Here is a 17,217-nt window from a genome sequence, read left to right on the forward strand (position 1 = left end):
CTATTTAGGGTGACTCGCTCACTTCTTAATCAGGAGGTGAGGGAGGATCCCTTGCAGGGTCGTGCCGAGGAATTTAGTCAACATCTGTCGGATAAAATCGCTCGGATTCGGACCGGTTTGGACTCCAGCTGGGCAGAGTCAGGCGATCAGGACACGGACGGTCTTGTCAATGTTATCTGGGAAGAGTTTGATTCTGTGACCCCTGATGAAGTGGACAGGATTATGGGGAGGCTGAGCTCCTCCACATGTTTGTTGGACCCGTGCCCTTCCTGGCTGGTTTATGCAGCTAGGGAGAGGACACGAGGCTGGCTCCTGGCGGTTATATCTGCTTCTTTGAGTGAGGGTTATTTCCCCACCGTCTTGAAGGAGGCGGTGGTGAGACCTCTCCTCAAGAAGCCTGCCTTGGACCCAGCTGTATTGAACAACTTTCGTCCGGTCTCCAACCTTCGCTTTCTTGCGAAGGTTGTTGAGAGTGTGGTGGCGCATCAGCTCCCTCTGGTCCTGGATGAAGCGGATTATCTGGACCCCTACCAATCGGGTTTCAGGCCCGGGTACAGCACGGAGACGGCATTGGTCGCTCTGGTGAATGATCTCTGGAGGGCTCGGGACAGGGGATATTCCTCTGTCCTAGTCCTATTAGACCTCTCGGCGGCTTTCGATACCATCGACCATGGTATCTTGCTGCGGCGTCTCAGGGGATTGGGAGTGGGAGGCACGGTTCTTCGGTGGTTCTCCTCCTATCTCCTGGGACGTTCGCAGTCGGTGTTGGCAGGGGGGCAGAGATCGACCCCGAGGTCTCTCGCTTGTGGAGTTCCTCAGGGGTCGGTTCTCTCGCCTCTCCTGTTCAACATCTACATGAAACCGCTGGGTGAGATCATTCGTGGTTTTGGAGTTGGGTATCATCAATATGCCGATGATACCCAACTTTTCTTTTCGACCCCGAACCACCCCAGTGATGCCCTCGCTGTGATGTCCCGTTGCCTGGAGGCGGTTCGGGTCTGGATGGGGAGGAACAGACTTCAGCTCAACCCTGACAAGACTGAGTGGCTGTGCATTCCGGCATCCCGGGACATTCAAAATGTTCCACCTCTTTCTATGGGGGGTGAGCTCTTACCCCCCGTGGATAGGGCTCGCAACTTGGGAGTCCTCCTAGATTCACGGCTTACCCTAGAAGATCATGTAGTGGCCGTGACTAGGGGGGCTTTTGCCCAGGTTCGCCTGGTGCGCCAGTTGCGGCCCTATCTGGACCGGGATGCCCTGTGCACGGTCACTCATGCGCTCGTGACCTCTCGCCTTGACTACTGTAATGCTCTCTACATGGGGCTTCCCTTGAAGACCACTCGGAGGCTCCAACTGGTACAGAATGCGGCCGCGAGAGTTGTCTTGGGAGTTTCCCGGTACTCCCATGTTACACCTTTGCTCCGCGAGCTGCATTGGTTACCAGTTGTCTTCCGGGTGAGGTTCAAGGTCTTAGTTATGATCTTTAAGTCCCTACATGGCATGGGTCCGGGGTACCTCGGGGACCACCTGCTGCCGGCTTCAACTCCCCTCCGCCCTGTGCGTTCCCACAGAGAGGGCCTCCTCAGGGTGCCTCCGGTCAGGGAATGCCGACTGGCGGCCCCCAGGGGGAGAGCCTTCTCTGTGGGTGCCCCGGCTTTGTGGAACCAACTGCCGGTGGAGCTCCGGACGGCATCGGACCTCCGAACTTTCCGTCGTGGTCTGAAGACCCATTTGTTTGAATTGGCCGGTCTGGCCTGATGGGGGAGTTGGGTTTTAAATTGTCTTTTTAGATTGTATTATTGTTTTTAATTGGGCACCGATTTAATCTTTGTTTTAACTTTTGTATAGTATTGTATTTTTATTTATATGCCCTGTGAACCGCCCTGAGTCCCCAGGGAGAAGGGCGGTATATAAATTAAATAAAACATAAAACATAAACATAAACAACGGTGAACCTAACTGGAAACTACAGGTAAGTCCCCGACTTACAATTGATTGCTTAGCAACTACTAGAAGTTATGACAAATCTCTCAGGGGGTAGATTCGATGTTCTGTTGGTTCCCCCCCAGTCACATGATCACACTTTGGGCAGTCAGCAATTACACCAGCAAATGACAATTATGTGATTCCAGGATGCTGCAACTGTTGTAAGCACCCAAATTTGGTTGCATGATTGTGGGGATGGGGTAAACCATCGTAAGTGCAAGGGCTGGTTGTAAGTCAATTTTTTTCAATGTTGTTGCAACTTCGAACAGCGGCTGAACGAATGGTTGTAAGGACTAACTGTAGTTTCCAATTAGATTCACTGTCATGAAAATATTGTCCATTTCATCTTGGAAAGTTGGCCAATCTACAGCGTATGGACTTGAATATGTTTATGAGGGGATTGTACGGGATTTAGGATCCAATGTAAAACCCACTCGTTTGCATCCTGCCTTCAAGAGGAAAATAAAAATGACATTGGAGACTTTTCTTCAAAGAAAGGAATAAATTTGGGGAGGAACTTCACAGGTGGCTTTTTGGGGAGTGAGGTAGCTAACATTCCTTGCTGGGAAGCCCCCTGCATGATGCCAATGCTATGAAGTAGATCAGGGGTCTTCAAACCTGGCCACTTTAAGACTTGTGGACTTCAATTCCCATAATTCCTCATGCTGGCTGGAGAATACTGGGAGTTGAAGTCCACAAGTCTTAAAAGTGGGCAAGTTTGGGGATCCCTGAAGTAGCTCACTGGAGAGGATGGACTTTCTAATTTGGTCAAGACTATTCTGTTTTTCTCCCTCATGAGTACCATTAAGTTAACACTTTTTGGCCCAAGAGCTCTGCAAAACTACAGTAGCTACATAATACTCATTCTACTTCTGAAACTTCAATCAAATTCAGGCTCAGAATTTGAGATAAGAGACATAAAACTTTCAGCGCATTTGTGGCCAGCTCAGACACAAATTTAACCAGTATGGCCTTCCCCTTGGCAGCTCCATATACTCCTTCTCAATAAAGGGGAAAGTACAGCCTATGGTGATCTAAATTTAGAAGAAGAGCCCACAGGGAAAAAATAAATAATTAAATAAAAAACCTGTGTGTAAATGTATATATTACACTAAATGAAAATTTGTTTTCTAGTGTTCTCAATCAGAATGATTCGGTAAACCTATACATCAGGGGTCTTCAAACTTGGCCCTTTTATGACTTGTGGACTTCCACACCCAGAATTCCTCAGCCAGCTTTCCTGACTGAGGAATTCTGGGAGATGAAGTCCACAAGTCATTAAAAGGGCCAAGTTTGAAGACCCCTGCTATACACTGTGACTTGGTAAACATGCTGGCTGGGGAATTCTGGGAGTTGAAGTCTACACATCTTAAATTTGCCAAGTTTCAGAAACTCTGGATTAAGCAAACAATGACTTAGCACAGGAGCGGGAAGCTATTGGCAGCTAAGGCCTGCATTTTTGTTTGTGTAAGTATGTGTTTTTGTTGCTGAGCAGAAGGGCAAAATGGGAAGTTATTGCTGATCCTACATGAAAGCAGAGCTAATACTGCAGAAGAGAGAAGGGCATATTTTAACTTTATTTTATTTTATTTTTTACCAGCAGGCCTATTTATACCTCACATGTTTTCCCTTTTCTACCTCAAAATATGCTTATTTTCTGCAGAGTTTAAGGGGACTTCAAATCTTCAGGTGACCTTCAATTATTAGATCACCCACTTTATTTCAGCTTTTCTTTGTGACTGATCAACTTCTTGGTAGCAAACAGACACATTCATGGCCTCTCTTATTATTAGTATTGGTATTTTTTTTCAAATCTGAAAAATGGCAAATCTGAAAGAAGCTCATAAGGAAAAGAAAATGTTTATGCTTATAACTTTGCTTTACAAAGGAAAATTCAAGAACAAAACCAAGAAAAACTGTACAGTAAAGATACATATTTTAATAAAAAATATCTAAAATCAAACAGTATAGATAAATTTATTTTAAAAAGACAATTCCATTTCCATATTTTTCACATGAGTGGGAAACACTGTGCATAAATTGGTTCCACTTGTACATTAAAAGTTCAATGATCCAAATACAGGTAGGCCTTAACTTAAAAGAGTTTGTTTAGTGACCGTTTGAAGTCACAAGAGCTCTGAAAAAAAGGTAATGTATGACCAATTTTCACACGTAGCACCATTGCAGAATCCCTACAGTCACATGATCAAAGTTCAGATGCTTGGCAACTGACTCATCTTTATGACGGTTGCAGTGTCCCGGGCTCACACGATCCCCTTTTTTAACTTTATGACAAGCAAGGTCAACAGGGAAGCCAGATTCGCTTAACAACCGTGTTACTAATTTAACAACTGCAGTGATTCACTGAACAACTGTGGCAAGAAAGGTAGTAAAATGGGGCAAAACTCAGTTAATCATGGTGCATAGTGGTTAGAATGCAGTACTGCAGGCTACTTCTGCTGATTGCCGACTGCCAGCAGTTTGCCTGATCAGCAATTCGATTCTCACCGGCTCAAGATTAACTCAGCTTTCCATCCTTCTGAGGTCAGTAAAATGAAGACCCAGATTGTTGAGGGCAATACGCTGACTCTGTAAACTGCTGAGAGAGCTGTAAAGCACTGTAAAGCAGTAAAGCACTGTAAAGCAGTATATAAGTCTAAGTCAGGGCTTTTCAACCAGTGGTACGGGTACCATCTGTGATACATTGGTACCTGGCAGGTGGTACGCGACCATCCTAGAAAAGTGGTAACGGGGGAGGGGAATGAGCTCAACCAGTGGCAGCACCACACAAGCCTGACCAAGAGATGGTTGGAGTTGCAGGGCTGTCAGGGCTCAGCGGACGTGCCAGGATCAGCACCAGGCTCCAAAAGAAGCGCCGATCAGCTGGGATGTTGCAGCATCTCCAGGGTCTTGTGATTTACATTCAGATGCTTGGCAACTGTTTCATATTTATGATGGTCACAGTGTCCCAGGGTCATGTGAAGTGACCAAAACCTGCTGCAACCACCCAGCAGACGGAGGGGGGGGAATAAAAACCAAACACTCCCCCCCATTGCCAATCCTCAACAGAAATGCTCAAAACAATGGAAACCTCAGACAGGAGGAAGAGCACTGCTGGGCAAGCAGGCGGGTGTCCTGCTTGGCTGTGGCTTGGGGGGCACTTTTTTCAGTGCCATTGTAACTTCGAAAAGTCACTAGGTGAACTGTTGTAAGTCGAGGACTACCTGTACTTTTCCCCTTTTTTTTCAAGTTTTTGACACCTTGCTAGGCAACTGGTGGTACTCGGATGTTGCCATATCCTAAAAGTGGTACAATGGGTGAAAAGGTTAAAAAGTCCTGGTCTAAGTGCTATTGCTATTAACAAATGTCTCACTTAGCAATGGAAATTTTGGGCTCAATTGTAAGTTGAGGACTACTTGTAAAGAACAAATGTGAGGTTTTGGGAAAAAAACAATAAAGAAACCCCAAAGGATGGCTTTTTGAAATAAGGGACTTTCTGTATAATAAAGGATGTACGGTCACTGTATCTATAGGGCCGTGGTGGTGAACCTATGGCACGCATGCCACAGGTGGCACGCAGAGCCCTCTCTGTGGGCACATGCACCATCACCCCACTCCTAGGCCTTCAGCTGGGTTTTATAAAACCTTTTCACTTTAGGCCTCTGCTGCTGTGTGCAAAAAAAGAGAAAAGGTTCAATCAATCAGTCAACTTCAACTTCTCGTGGGAAAAAAAAAGATCTTGCAAAGTTGGAATTGATTGATTGAACTTTTTAGTCCCACCCAGTCTTCCAATACCACCGTGGCCATGCCCACCCAAATAGCCATGCCCACCCAATGGGTCACGCCCACCCAATGGGCCACACCCACCCAATGGGCCACACCCATCCAATGGGCCACGCCCACCCAATGGGCCACACCCATCTGGCACCCGACGATACATAATTGGGTTTTGGGTTGCAGTTTGGGAACACGGTCTCTAAAAGGTTCACCATCACTGCTATAGGGCATTAAAAAATAGCATTGGTCCTTTACAACAACAACAAAAACTTGGGAAAACTCATCCACTGCATCGTGTAAACTGCACAGTGAGGGAAGGACAGCTAAATGCTTGCCTGCATGCTTGATGGCCTTGCTTATCAGCTTCCCCCAGATAAAGCTCTGTGGTTTAAGTCCCTTCCTTCTCAAGCAAGGCAGAGAGAGAATGAAGGGATGACACAGGAAGGGAAGGTTGACAGCTTAGCAGAAGGCTAAGGCCGAAGGAGAAAGGAAGGAAAATGAAAAGAAAAAGAAGGAAACACATGCACGCTCAACTTCCAAGTTGGGACTTGTTGGAGGAGGAAAAGCCAGGGGTGTGGTCTTCTTTCCTCCAGCAAGTCCCAACTTGGAGGTTCCCTGGAGAAGCCAGGGGTGTGAGTTCGTGCCTGCAGACTGAGCCAGCCTCCCTGACACTCCCCTGCTCTTCCATTACTCAATCTCATTCCAGCTTCCAGTCTAGACAAGCAAAGGGAGAGCAGTAAAAGAAGCAACCTTTGCATGAAAAAGGACTGGGTATGAAGGCATTAATCCAGCGAAAACAGGAGACACTGGCCCCTCTGTGACCTGAAGTGGATGGCTATCCCCCATGTGAGTATTTTCACTTGGGGGTGTCGGGGGGTATAAGTGGCACTCCCAAGCAGGAAAAAGAAGGGAACTGAGGCAAGTAAAGAAGCAGTCCCATTGTATGAGATATTTGGGGGAATCCTTGAATCGTTCCGTTTGGGAATTTGGAAAGGAAAGGAATTAGCAGAAATGTATGATAAGAACCCAGGAAAATAATTATCTGTTTGCCTGTCTGTTGGTCTATGCTGCTATCCAAGCAGGCACAATTAATCTTAATTTATAGACAATGATAATGAGATGGCAATGACTTGGCAAAACAAAATTCCACAAGGAAGGAAGGGAGGAAGGAAGGGAGGGAGGGAGGAAGGAAAAAAAACAGGAAAGAAAGAAAGAAAGAAAGAAAGAAAGAAAGAAAGAAAGAAAGAAAGAAAGAAAGAAAGAAAGAAAGAAAGAAAGAAGATATTTTTATTCAGATTCTGGTTAGGGTTATCACTTATTTGTGCAAATTAAATAACCAGGTTTAGTAAGGACTTTCCTGCTTGATGCATGCTAAAGTGGTGGAACACCATCCTTGGTTTTTTTGATTGCTTTATTTCAAAAAGGATACCAAACTCAGAAAATTGTTGGAACATCTTTTGTAGGTGGGAACACCAAAGTGATTTCAGAAAGGAGATCTGGTATGTTTTTATTAGTCAAATGGTGAAGAAAACAGACAAAGAGAATAAAAATAGAGAGAAAATGGTAAATGAACTCCGCAGCTGTCAAATGCAAATGATTGCCAGAGAAATAATCAAACAAGATGAAATAGAATGCCTATTGCCTCACATGGTACCTTGGTGCTTTCTGAGTTTGTTAGCTTTCTTGCAGACATTTCATTACCCAAACTAGGTAACATCATCAGTGCTAGTCACTATCGATGACTACCTATCATCAAGGGACGCGGTGGCTCAGTGGGTTAGGACGCTGAGCTTGTTGATCAGAAGGTCGGCAGTTTGGCGGGTCAAATCCCGAGTGCCGCATAACAGAGTGAGTGCCTGTTATTCCTCCCAGCTTCTGCCAACCTAGCAGTTCGAAAGCACGTAAAAATGCAAGTAGAAAAACAGGGACCACTACGGTGGGAAGGTAACAGCGTTCCGTGCGCCTTTGGTGTCTAGTCATGCCGGCCACATGACCACGGAGACGTCCTTGGACAAGCGCTGGCTCTTCGGCTTTGAAATGGAGATGAGCACCAGCCCCTAGAGTCGGAAACAACTAGCACGCATGTGTGGGGGAACCTTTACCTTTACCTTTACCTATCATCAGCCACTATCACTACTAGCACAGATGATATTACCTAGTTTATTTATTCATTTATTTATTTAATTTGTATACCGCCCTTCTCCCAAGGGACTCAGGGCGGTGAACAGGGCAATAAATACTAAAATACAAAAGTACAAAAATTAAGAAGAGATTAAACCATAATGCCCAATAAAACAGATAAATACATAAAAACATAATAAAATCCCAAAACCCATCAGACCAGGCCGGCTTGTTCAAACAAATAGGTCTTTAGATCATGTCGAAAGGAGCGAAGGTCGGGGGCCATCCGGAGCTCTACCGGTAAACGGTTCCACAGATCAGGCGCACCAACAGAGAAGGCCCTCCCCCTGGGGGCCACCAGTCGGCACTCTCTGACCAGTGGCACCCTGAGGATGCCCACTCTGTGGGAGCGAACTGGGCGGGGGGAAGTTGACACCGGCAGCAGGTGCTCCCTAAGGTACTCCGGACCCATGCCATGTAGGGCTTTAGAGGTCATTACCAGCACCTTGAATCTCACCCGGAAGACAACTGGCAGCCAATGCAGCTCCCGGAGCAGCTGGGTAATGAAATGTCTGCAAGAAAACCACCAAACTCAGAGAGTACTAAGGACCCCTCATGTCAACCCTGAGCTACAAATATTCTCCTTTATTAGTCACACAGTACCTTCTGAGGTAGTGAAACTCATGGCTACTGGACATGGAATAGCCAGGATTTTAAAAAGGTAAAGGAGTCCCAGCAGACTTTACTCTGCTATTCATTGGCGACTATAGGGGCGGTGCTCATCTCTGTTTCAAGGCCATTGAGGTAGCACTGTCCGAAGACACTTTCTGTAGTCTTGTGGCCAGAATGACATTGCAGAGAGCTGGTACTTTCCCACCATAGTGGTACCTATTTATCTACTCACATTTTGTATGCTTTCAAATTGCTATGTTGGTAAGAGCTGGGGTGAAGACAGGAACTCATCCTGTCTTGTGGTGCTTGGGTCTCAAACCTGGGCTATCAGTTTTCCATCTGACAAGCCTAATATCTTAACCGCTGAGCTACTGTCCTGCCCCCAAAAAGGTAAAAGGTATGGAGGCAAAATTCAAGAAGCAACCAGAGATCACTCATTTGGGTAAGGAAGCCAATATGAGAGGTAGCAGTGATCAGAAAAGCAAACAGAAGAAAGGAATATGGTCAACATGCCCCAGAGCTTAGAACTTGTGAGACCAAGTCTATCTCTGGCTCACTGCAACTGGGAGAGCCATGGTGATGCAGTGGTTAGAATGCAGTATGAGATGTGTTTGAATGCAGTATTGCAGGCTAACTCTTCCCACTGCACTGAGTTTGATCCTGACCAGCTCAAGGTGGACTCAGCCTTCCATCCTTCTGAGGTCAGTAAAATGAAGACCCAGATTGTTGGGGGCACTATCCTGATTCTGTACACCACTTAGAGAAGGCTGTAAAAGTGCTATGAAGTGGTGTATAAGTCTAAGTGCTATTACTATTGCTAGAAAACAGTATGTTGAAACAAAATTGAGTTTAGTGGTGGGGTGCAAGCATAATCCAGCTCTTGGCATCTGAAACTTCTCCATATCTTCCTTCCTACTAGGGCACCCCCATTCCATTTGCTGAATGCTACCACCAATGATTGCCTCCTGACATCGGGAAACAGCACCCTTGTGAGCTCCTCAACCTCCAGCATCACTGGCATTGTGTTTCTCCTCCTGGCTGCCCTGATTGGGCTACCTGGGAACTTCTTTGTGATTTGGAGCATCCTTTGGAAAATGAAGCCGAGCCATCGCTCAGTCACCTGCCTTCTGGTCCTAAACTTGGCAGTGGCAGATGCAGTGGTTCTTCTCCTGACACCCTTCTTTGTCCTCTTCCTTATTTTCAAGAACTGGCTGTTTGGCTGGGTCATTTGCAAAGGAGTGTACTACCTGTGTTGCATCAACATGTTTGCTAGTATCTTCATCATCACTCTCATGAGTGCAGATCGCTGCTTGGCAGTCAACCAGCCCTATTATTCCCAAGCCATCCGGAAGAAGAATCTGGTGGTCAAGATCTTGATAGGGATTTGGCTGGGGGCCATTTTGTTGTCTCTGCCAGCTTTCTTCTTCCGCCAAGTCTTGAAGGAACCCTCACGGGGACATTTCATTTGTGAGCCTTGTCACTCCAGGAAGAGCCTGACCATCTTTCACTTCACCATGGAGACCGTGGTGGCCTTTGTGATTCCATTCACCATTATTGTTGGCTGCTACTCAGCCATTCTTGTCCGCCTCAGGGGAGTACGAAAGAGAAAAGGGGCTCGGACCGAGAAACTGATCGTGGCCATTGTGATCTGTTTCGCTGTCCTCTGGATACCCTACCACATCATCAACATGATCCAGGTGGCTTCCAATCTAACCTCGGGGCAAATGGCAAACCGACTGGGACAGGCCTGGAAGAGTGGGCGTGCAGGAGCCACAGCCTTAGCCTTCCTGAGTAGCAGCATCAACCCAGTGCTCTATGTCTTTGCCGCTGGGAATCTCATTAAGACTTCGGGTGCCAATTTCATTGCTCAGTTTTTTGAGGGAGCATCTGAGGGGCTTGGACGGAGGTCTCAGTCTCAGAAAAACCTGGACAAAGACCAAGTTGGGCCATGCATGAACCTGGACCAGCAGTTATTGGGAAATTGTGATGGGGTTGACAGGGACACAAATTGTAGGCTGACTGATGACACAACACATAACATTTCCTAGACTGATTCACTACACAAGAAATTCTAAAACTGCCTTGGGCAGGACCAGTTCCTCCAGCATATGCCAATGCTGATTGGGTAGTTATTCAGAATTTCATGCAAAGGTTTTACCAAGTAAAGAAATGAAGCTAGGATCATCTGCCTGCAAAATATGAATTCCAGTCCTGCTACTTGCCTGTTCTTTATGTAAAACTGAGATTTAAATAAAAGCATCAGTAACATTTCTACACTACATGATATGTGCAACTATTTTTTTTCTCTCACCCACCTTTTCCCTTTGTATCTAGGTTAATGGAACTGTTGTTTATTTCTTTGTTTCCTTATTTTTTTCATGGCTTTTCACTTCTTGCCACATCCATTTGAAGAAATGCAATACACTGATTTTACATCTGTTTTTTTTATTTTCATAGCTAGGCTTTAGGCTTGACTCCTATGAAAAGAGCAAAGATCTGTTGTCAGTATTGAGCATGGACAGAGTGTTTATCGGTTAGTAAATAAATTGTTCATGAATGGTTGGATGCCAGTAGCCTGCCTTCATGCCTCCCCCCCCCCCCTTTAAAAAATCACATACAGTTTTTTTGCAGGGAATATTTGGATGAGAAAAAAATGTAGTTTCTCAAATATCTCAAAATTAAAAGCAATAGTTAACAGAAGCTAGTTGAATAAACTGACACACACACACATGCATATGCATATAAACATGGACTTGAGTGCGTGTGTTTATGATAAGAGAACAAATTATGTTTTCACTGTGGAATAATTGCAATCTGACATCTGATAAGCTAAAAGGAGTCAGGAAAATGTCTGCAGTAAATTCTTTCATTATCTGCTTGCAGGCAACATACGCCTTTTCTAAAAACAGAGAAAGGCATTTGGTCTTTTTTAAGATAAAAGGAGGAGGAGGAGGAGGAGGAGGAGGAGGAGGAGGAGGAGGAGGAGGAGGAAGAGGAAGAGGAGGAAGAGAGTAAAAACCAAAAATGGAATCTTTTTTTTCATTTCAGACAACCTCTCTCTTTGTGCTACAGCAGTCAGTAGGAATGCAGGAAGCACATAGGCCAACAATATTTGTCTTGGGTTGTTTACAATAATAAAATGTTTATTATATACAAATGAGTGTCCACGTTCCATTTTTGTCCTTGTGTCCTTTTAATGACAAAGCTAATGGGAAAATTCAGATAACTGAAATTTAGCATGCCTATCTAGGACAAATATGCTTTTCTTGTACAATAAGGGGATCTGCATTTTTTTTACAAATGTATTCAATCCATTTTTATGGTAAGGATATTTGTCCAGAATGCCTGTTAAAAATAGACAAGATAAAGCAAGATAAAAGGCTTTTTTTGTTTGTGTGCTTCATGGCAGACTATGGAGTTCACCTCACTGAGAGATGATCAGGATGACAAAATGGTTCTTCTGAAGAATGCAGTCTTCATTTGTCCCTTGACCTTCTCCAACACAGAGAAATAAGCTGAGAGTTAACATGTCTCAGGCCACGATGTCAAGATGCAATATAATATTAGCTAAAATGTGGGAGGGTTGGGAAGCAACTACAATGGGTTTTAATTGTCTTGTCTACAGGAGGGAACTGTACTTTTGTGCTGAACAAGAGCGAGTGCTCAATGGGACTTTCAGTTGAACTTGCAAAGAAATCTTATTGTTTCATGACACATTAATGTCTGAGAGTTCTAAACTAGCAGCCTTGCGAAAGTTGGGGTGAGGCAAACTCTGTTCCTGGAAGTCTCGGAGCCATCTTGCTTTGCAAGGCAACATAGGTGGGGGCAGGTAGCTCTATGAACACACTTTGAAGTGGTGTCATCACGGCAAAGCTTTATGCAACCCTAATTCACTCTGCCTAATTATGGAAAGAGATACTTTTGAATTTTATCAATGCATTCAGACTGCCTCACACAAGAACCCTTCCTAATTTGTCAACTACCTTAGACTTTTCAGACACTCCCCCAAACCCAGGAAATCCTGATTAGATTTGTAGCTGAGAAAGACAAATGGTATGATTTAACTGAGCTGGTGACTTCATAAGCAAGTGGCTGTAGTTTTCTTGGCCAAAACAGAACAGAATAACAGAGTCAGACGGGACCTTGGAGGTCTTCTAGTCCAACCCCCTGCTCAGCAGGAAATCCTATAACATTTCAGATAAGATTGCACCTCTTAAAAACCTCTAGTGTTGGAACTTCTGGAGGCAGGTCGTTCCACTGATTAATTGTTCTCCTCCATTCTAGGTTGCTTCTCTCCTTGATTAGTTTCAATCCATTGCTTCTAGCTCTGCCTTCAGGTGCTTTGGAGAATAAGTTGACTCTGTCTTCTTTGTGGCAGCCCCTTAGATATTGTAACACTGCTATCATGTAACCCAGGGGTCTTCAGACCTGGCTCTTTTATGACTTGTGGACTTCAACTCCCAGAATTCCTCAGCCAGGCAAACTGGCTGAGGAATTCTGGGAATTGAAGTCCACAAGTCATAAAAGGGCCAGGTTTGAAGACCCCTGATGTAACCCCTATCCTTCTTTTCATTAAACTAAAAAGGTAAAGGTAAAGGTTCCCCCGCAAAGGCGTGCTAGTCGTTTCTGGCTCTAGAGGCCAGTGCTCATCTCCGTTTCAAAGCCGAAGAGCCAGCGCTTGTCCGAGGACGTCTCCGTGGTCATGTGGCCGACATGACTAGACGCCAAAGGCGCACGGAATGCTGTTACCTTCCCACCGTAGTGGTCCCTATTTTTCTACTTGCATTTTTACGTGCTTTCGAACTGCTAGGTGGGCAGAAGCTGGGACGAGTAACAGGCGCTCACTCTGTTACACGGCACTCGGGATTCGACCCGCCAAACTGCCGACCTTCCAATCGACAAGTTCAGCGTCCTAACCCACTGAGCCACCGCGTCCCTACTTCATTAAACTAGACATACCCAATTTCTGCAACTGTTCTTCCTATGTTTTAGCCTCCACTCCCCTATCACCTTTGTGGTTCTTCTCTGCACTCTTTCTAGAGTCTCAACATCTTTTTTATATGCGGTGACCAAAACTGGATGCAGTATTCCAAGTGTGGCCTTACCAAAGCATTATAAAGCTGTACTTAACACTTCATGTGATCTCGATTCTATCCCTCTGTTAATGCAGCCTAAGACTGTGTTGGCTTTTTTGGCAGCTGCAGTACACTGCAGGCTCACAAGGATGTGATTTATTCTTGCCTTCTTCTATTTTTTAAAAAAATCAATTTTCTAGTCTAGCTTAGGATTTTCTAATGGGTCCCTCTCCTTGTAGAAACCATACACAACCCAGTTTAGCTTGCTGTTCTTGATATGCTCAGTCAGTCGTACTACTGGCTGAGACTTCCTCCCATTTGGCTGGTCTTAAGGAGATTTGGAAAAATTCATAGACAATTAAGCCATGACCATTAATGTTGGTGTTTGTTTGTGAACTGAAGCATCAGAGCTGAATTAGCAGCCATGTGGCAGTAGCAACAGAGAAAATTACTTTTCTATCCATGTTTGTGAGCTGCCTGGTGATTATGTCATTTTGAATGCTGGTTTTACAAAGATACAACTATCAACATACAATGATTCTTAACTTTGGCAACTTTGAAGTGTGTGTTTCTTAAGTGTGACAACTTTAAGACTTTAAGTTCAACTCCTAGAGAATTCCCCAGCCACTTGTGATTGAAAAACTCTGCCCTAAATGAATCGGACTGCCACTGCACCAATCCTAATCTAATGCATATATGCAATGCTGATTGAGAAATACAAGAAGATAAATCTTTTGGGGGATAAAATTTTAAAAGAGGGGGATGACCCCCCCAAAAAATATGTGTTTCTGCCCTCATTCTGGCCCTAGCATTAGGTGTTAAGCTGATGCATTTGGAAGAAAAATCTATTTTCCCCACTGTTTTCTGGTTTAATTTTTCTTGTCTGCTTCTTTTTTTTCTCTGCCAGCCATAAATACCAACATTTTCACTCGAAGGGGAAGTTCACAGTTCTTTTGTTTGTTTTTGCATTTCACTTTCGGTGGAGTTTCTGCACCCCTCCTGGCTATTTCGACAGTGCCTGCATCTGCACATACCAACCACAGATGCAACAAACGCCTGAAATTCTGTAAAGCTCTTTGTGAAGATTTGCTAACCAATGTGAGGGGGGAGAGGGGGGCATTGTCTCCAGGACTGGAAATGAGTCAGCCAAGATGTGATAGAATACCAGTAGAGGGAGCTGGTCACTGTCCAGATGCCCCATGACAGTTGTCCCCAAACTTGGCAATGTTAAGACTTACGGACTTCAACTCCCAGAATTCCCCAGCCAGCATGGTTGGCTGAGGAATTCTGGGAGTTGATGTCCACATCAATTGCTCTATGATGTTCAGTGAAGGATTTGCTGACCTGGATCTTCCAGGAATATTTATTTATCAGATTTAGATATCACCCATCTCAATCTGGGCAGTGACTGGATTCCTGACCTTCACTGTCAAAAGTGGGTGCAGTGGTGCAGCAGCACAGGTAGTTTTGGGGGCCCAGGAATGGTCCCTGCTCCCCGGGCTGCACTGATTATCAGCCTGCTTGCAGGTGCAATTCAAGGTTTTGGTGATCGCCTTTAAAGCCCTTCATGGCAGGGGTCCAGGTTACTTGAGGGACCATCTCTTCCCACTGGGACTGGTCCATAGCATTCGTGCCAGCAGAGAAAGCATGCTGTGGGTCCTGTCAGTCTGATTATTCCTCCTGATTATTCCAGGAGGAGGGCCTTCTGTGCTGTGGCTCCTGCCCTCTGGAATCTCCCCCCTTTCCCCGATGTGAGATCGGCCCCAACCCTCTTTTTATAAGAACCTAAAGACGTGGCTTTGCCAGTCAGCTTGTGGCTCCAGTGGGGGAGCAGTACATTGGAGGTGGTTGATTAATAACAGATCCCATCTCCCCCCCTCCACTCTACCCCAGCCCTCCCCACGTGTCTTTGGTTTTAATGTTTGCTTTTAACATTTTATGTTTTAGCTCATTAGTATCTGTAAACCGCCCAGAATAATCCTATGGTAAGATAGATGGCCAGTAAATTTTATAAATAAAAAGTAGATATTTGAGAGTGAGAGAGAGAAAAATGTAAATATATTGGGGTGGGAAGTATGGCAAAAAGAGAAATCTCTCTGTAGACAAGCAGGATTTATAAGCCAAAAAAAAAAATCAAGAGTTAACACTTTGCCTTTCAGATATGTTAAACAGTTCCTTCAGGTTAAAAAAACCATATCATCCACACTTCACAAACTCAATCATCCTGTAAACGTCAGAATCTGTCCTGGCATCCCTTTGGAAAAACCAAGTGCAAACTTGTAAGAGATCACTCCTTCATTCCGTAAATGCTACACAATGCACCATGGAAGGAAAGGATTAGCTTTTAATTCTAAAAATCACACTTCACACTTGCCCTCACCCTTTTGGCCTTCTGAAAGGCTATTAAAACCTGGTTCTATCAAGGCAGGACAAGAAGCAATGAACGGAAACTAATCAGAGACAGAGCCAACCTAGAATTAAGAAGAAATTTTGTGACAGTTAGAAAAATTAATCCATGGAATGACTTGTCTGCAGAAGTTGTGAGTTAAGTTAAGAAGAGAAAGGGCAACTACTTGTCTGAAATGGTATAGGGCTTCCTGCTTGAGAGGATTTCCAAGATCCCTTCCAACCCTGTTATTCTGTTGTTTGTCTTGAAGTTTGTGGACTAAACAGGGAAGATTGATTGTTTTTAATTGATTGATTGACTGATTAGATTTGATTTCTATAGCCACCCAGCCAAAAGGGTAGCTCACAATTAAGAAACATATATTGCAGTTAGAACCTTAAATCAATAAAAACATTAAAATATCAAAATTCTAAAGAATTTTAAACATCTAACTTGAATATATACAAAGAAAGACATCTGGCTTGTTAAAATACAGCCAGGAGTCGGGGCCTCTAGTGCATGTAGCACCCCAGACTCAGGAGTGCAGCCAGGTCTTAAAAGCTTTAAAGGAAGCTAATAGGGTTTAAGCCATTCTAATTTCTGAAGGTAGGATGTTCCACAGAGCAAGGGATGCTTCAGAAAAAATCTCATCTTCTAGTCCCCATCAGCCCAACATTCTTGGTCAACCCCATTCTGATCTTGCCTTTTGTTTCTTATCTTTGTACCTAAAGTTTTTAATATGTTTATATTTATTATTTTAATGGTAAGCCATCGAGAGAATGAGATGGGCAGCATATAAATTTAATAAATGCATTTCAATTTACTGACATATATTTTACACCTGTAAATCCCACTAATGTACTGGCTATCACTGTCCCTAGCATCAATGTCCATGCTTATTGCTTTGCATAATCTCTCCTACCACCTGTCCCTTCCTCTTTCTTCTGTATGAGAAATCCTGGGCCTTGCAGCTCTTCAGAGGGGACGGCATATGATTTCTGTAGTTCTCTTTGTCTCTGCTAGTATACATCTTGGTCAATTGCACAGCCAAGTTCTCTGCCATTCAGGCTTCTCTCAGAATAACAGAGTTGGAAGGGACCTTGGAGGTCTTCTAGTCTAACCTCCTGTTACTATTATTATTATTATTATTATTATCCTTCAAAGAAAGAAAGAAAAAGAAAAAGACACAGAGTCCATCAC

The 17,217-nt window shown here is 44.4% G+C and overlaps 1 protein-coding gene across 1 annotated transcript; it reads left to right on the forward strand.

Annotated features, from left to right (window-relative positions):
- Positions 1-6,271: 6,271 nt before the first annotated feature.
- On the forward strand, positions 6,272-11,472 carry LOC310649364 (leukotriene B4 receptor 2-like). Its single transcript, XM_083377748.1, has 2 exons — positions 6,272-6,609; positions 9,476-11,472. Coding segments are annotated over exons 1-2 (1,131 nt in total). The 5' UTR covers positions 6,272-6,607; the 3' UTR covers positions 10,605-11,472.
- Positions 11,473-17,217: the final 5,745 nt, after the last annotated feature.

Source organism: Vipera ursinii (genome assembly GCF_947247035.1).
Source record: "Vipera ursinii genome assembly, chromosome: Z".
In the NCBI taxonomy this organism is placed as follows: domain Eukaryota; kingdom Metazoa; phylum Chordata; class Lepidosauria; order Squamata; family Viperidae; genus Vipera; species Vipera ursinii.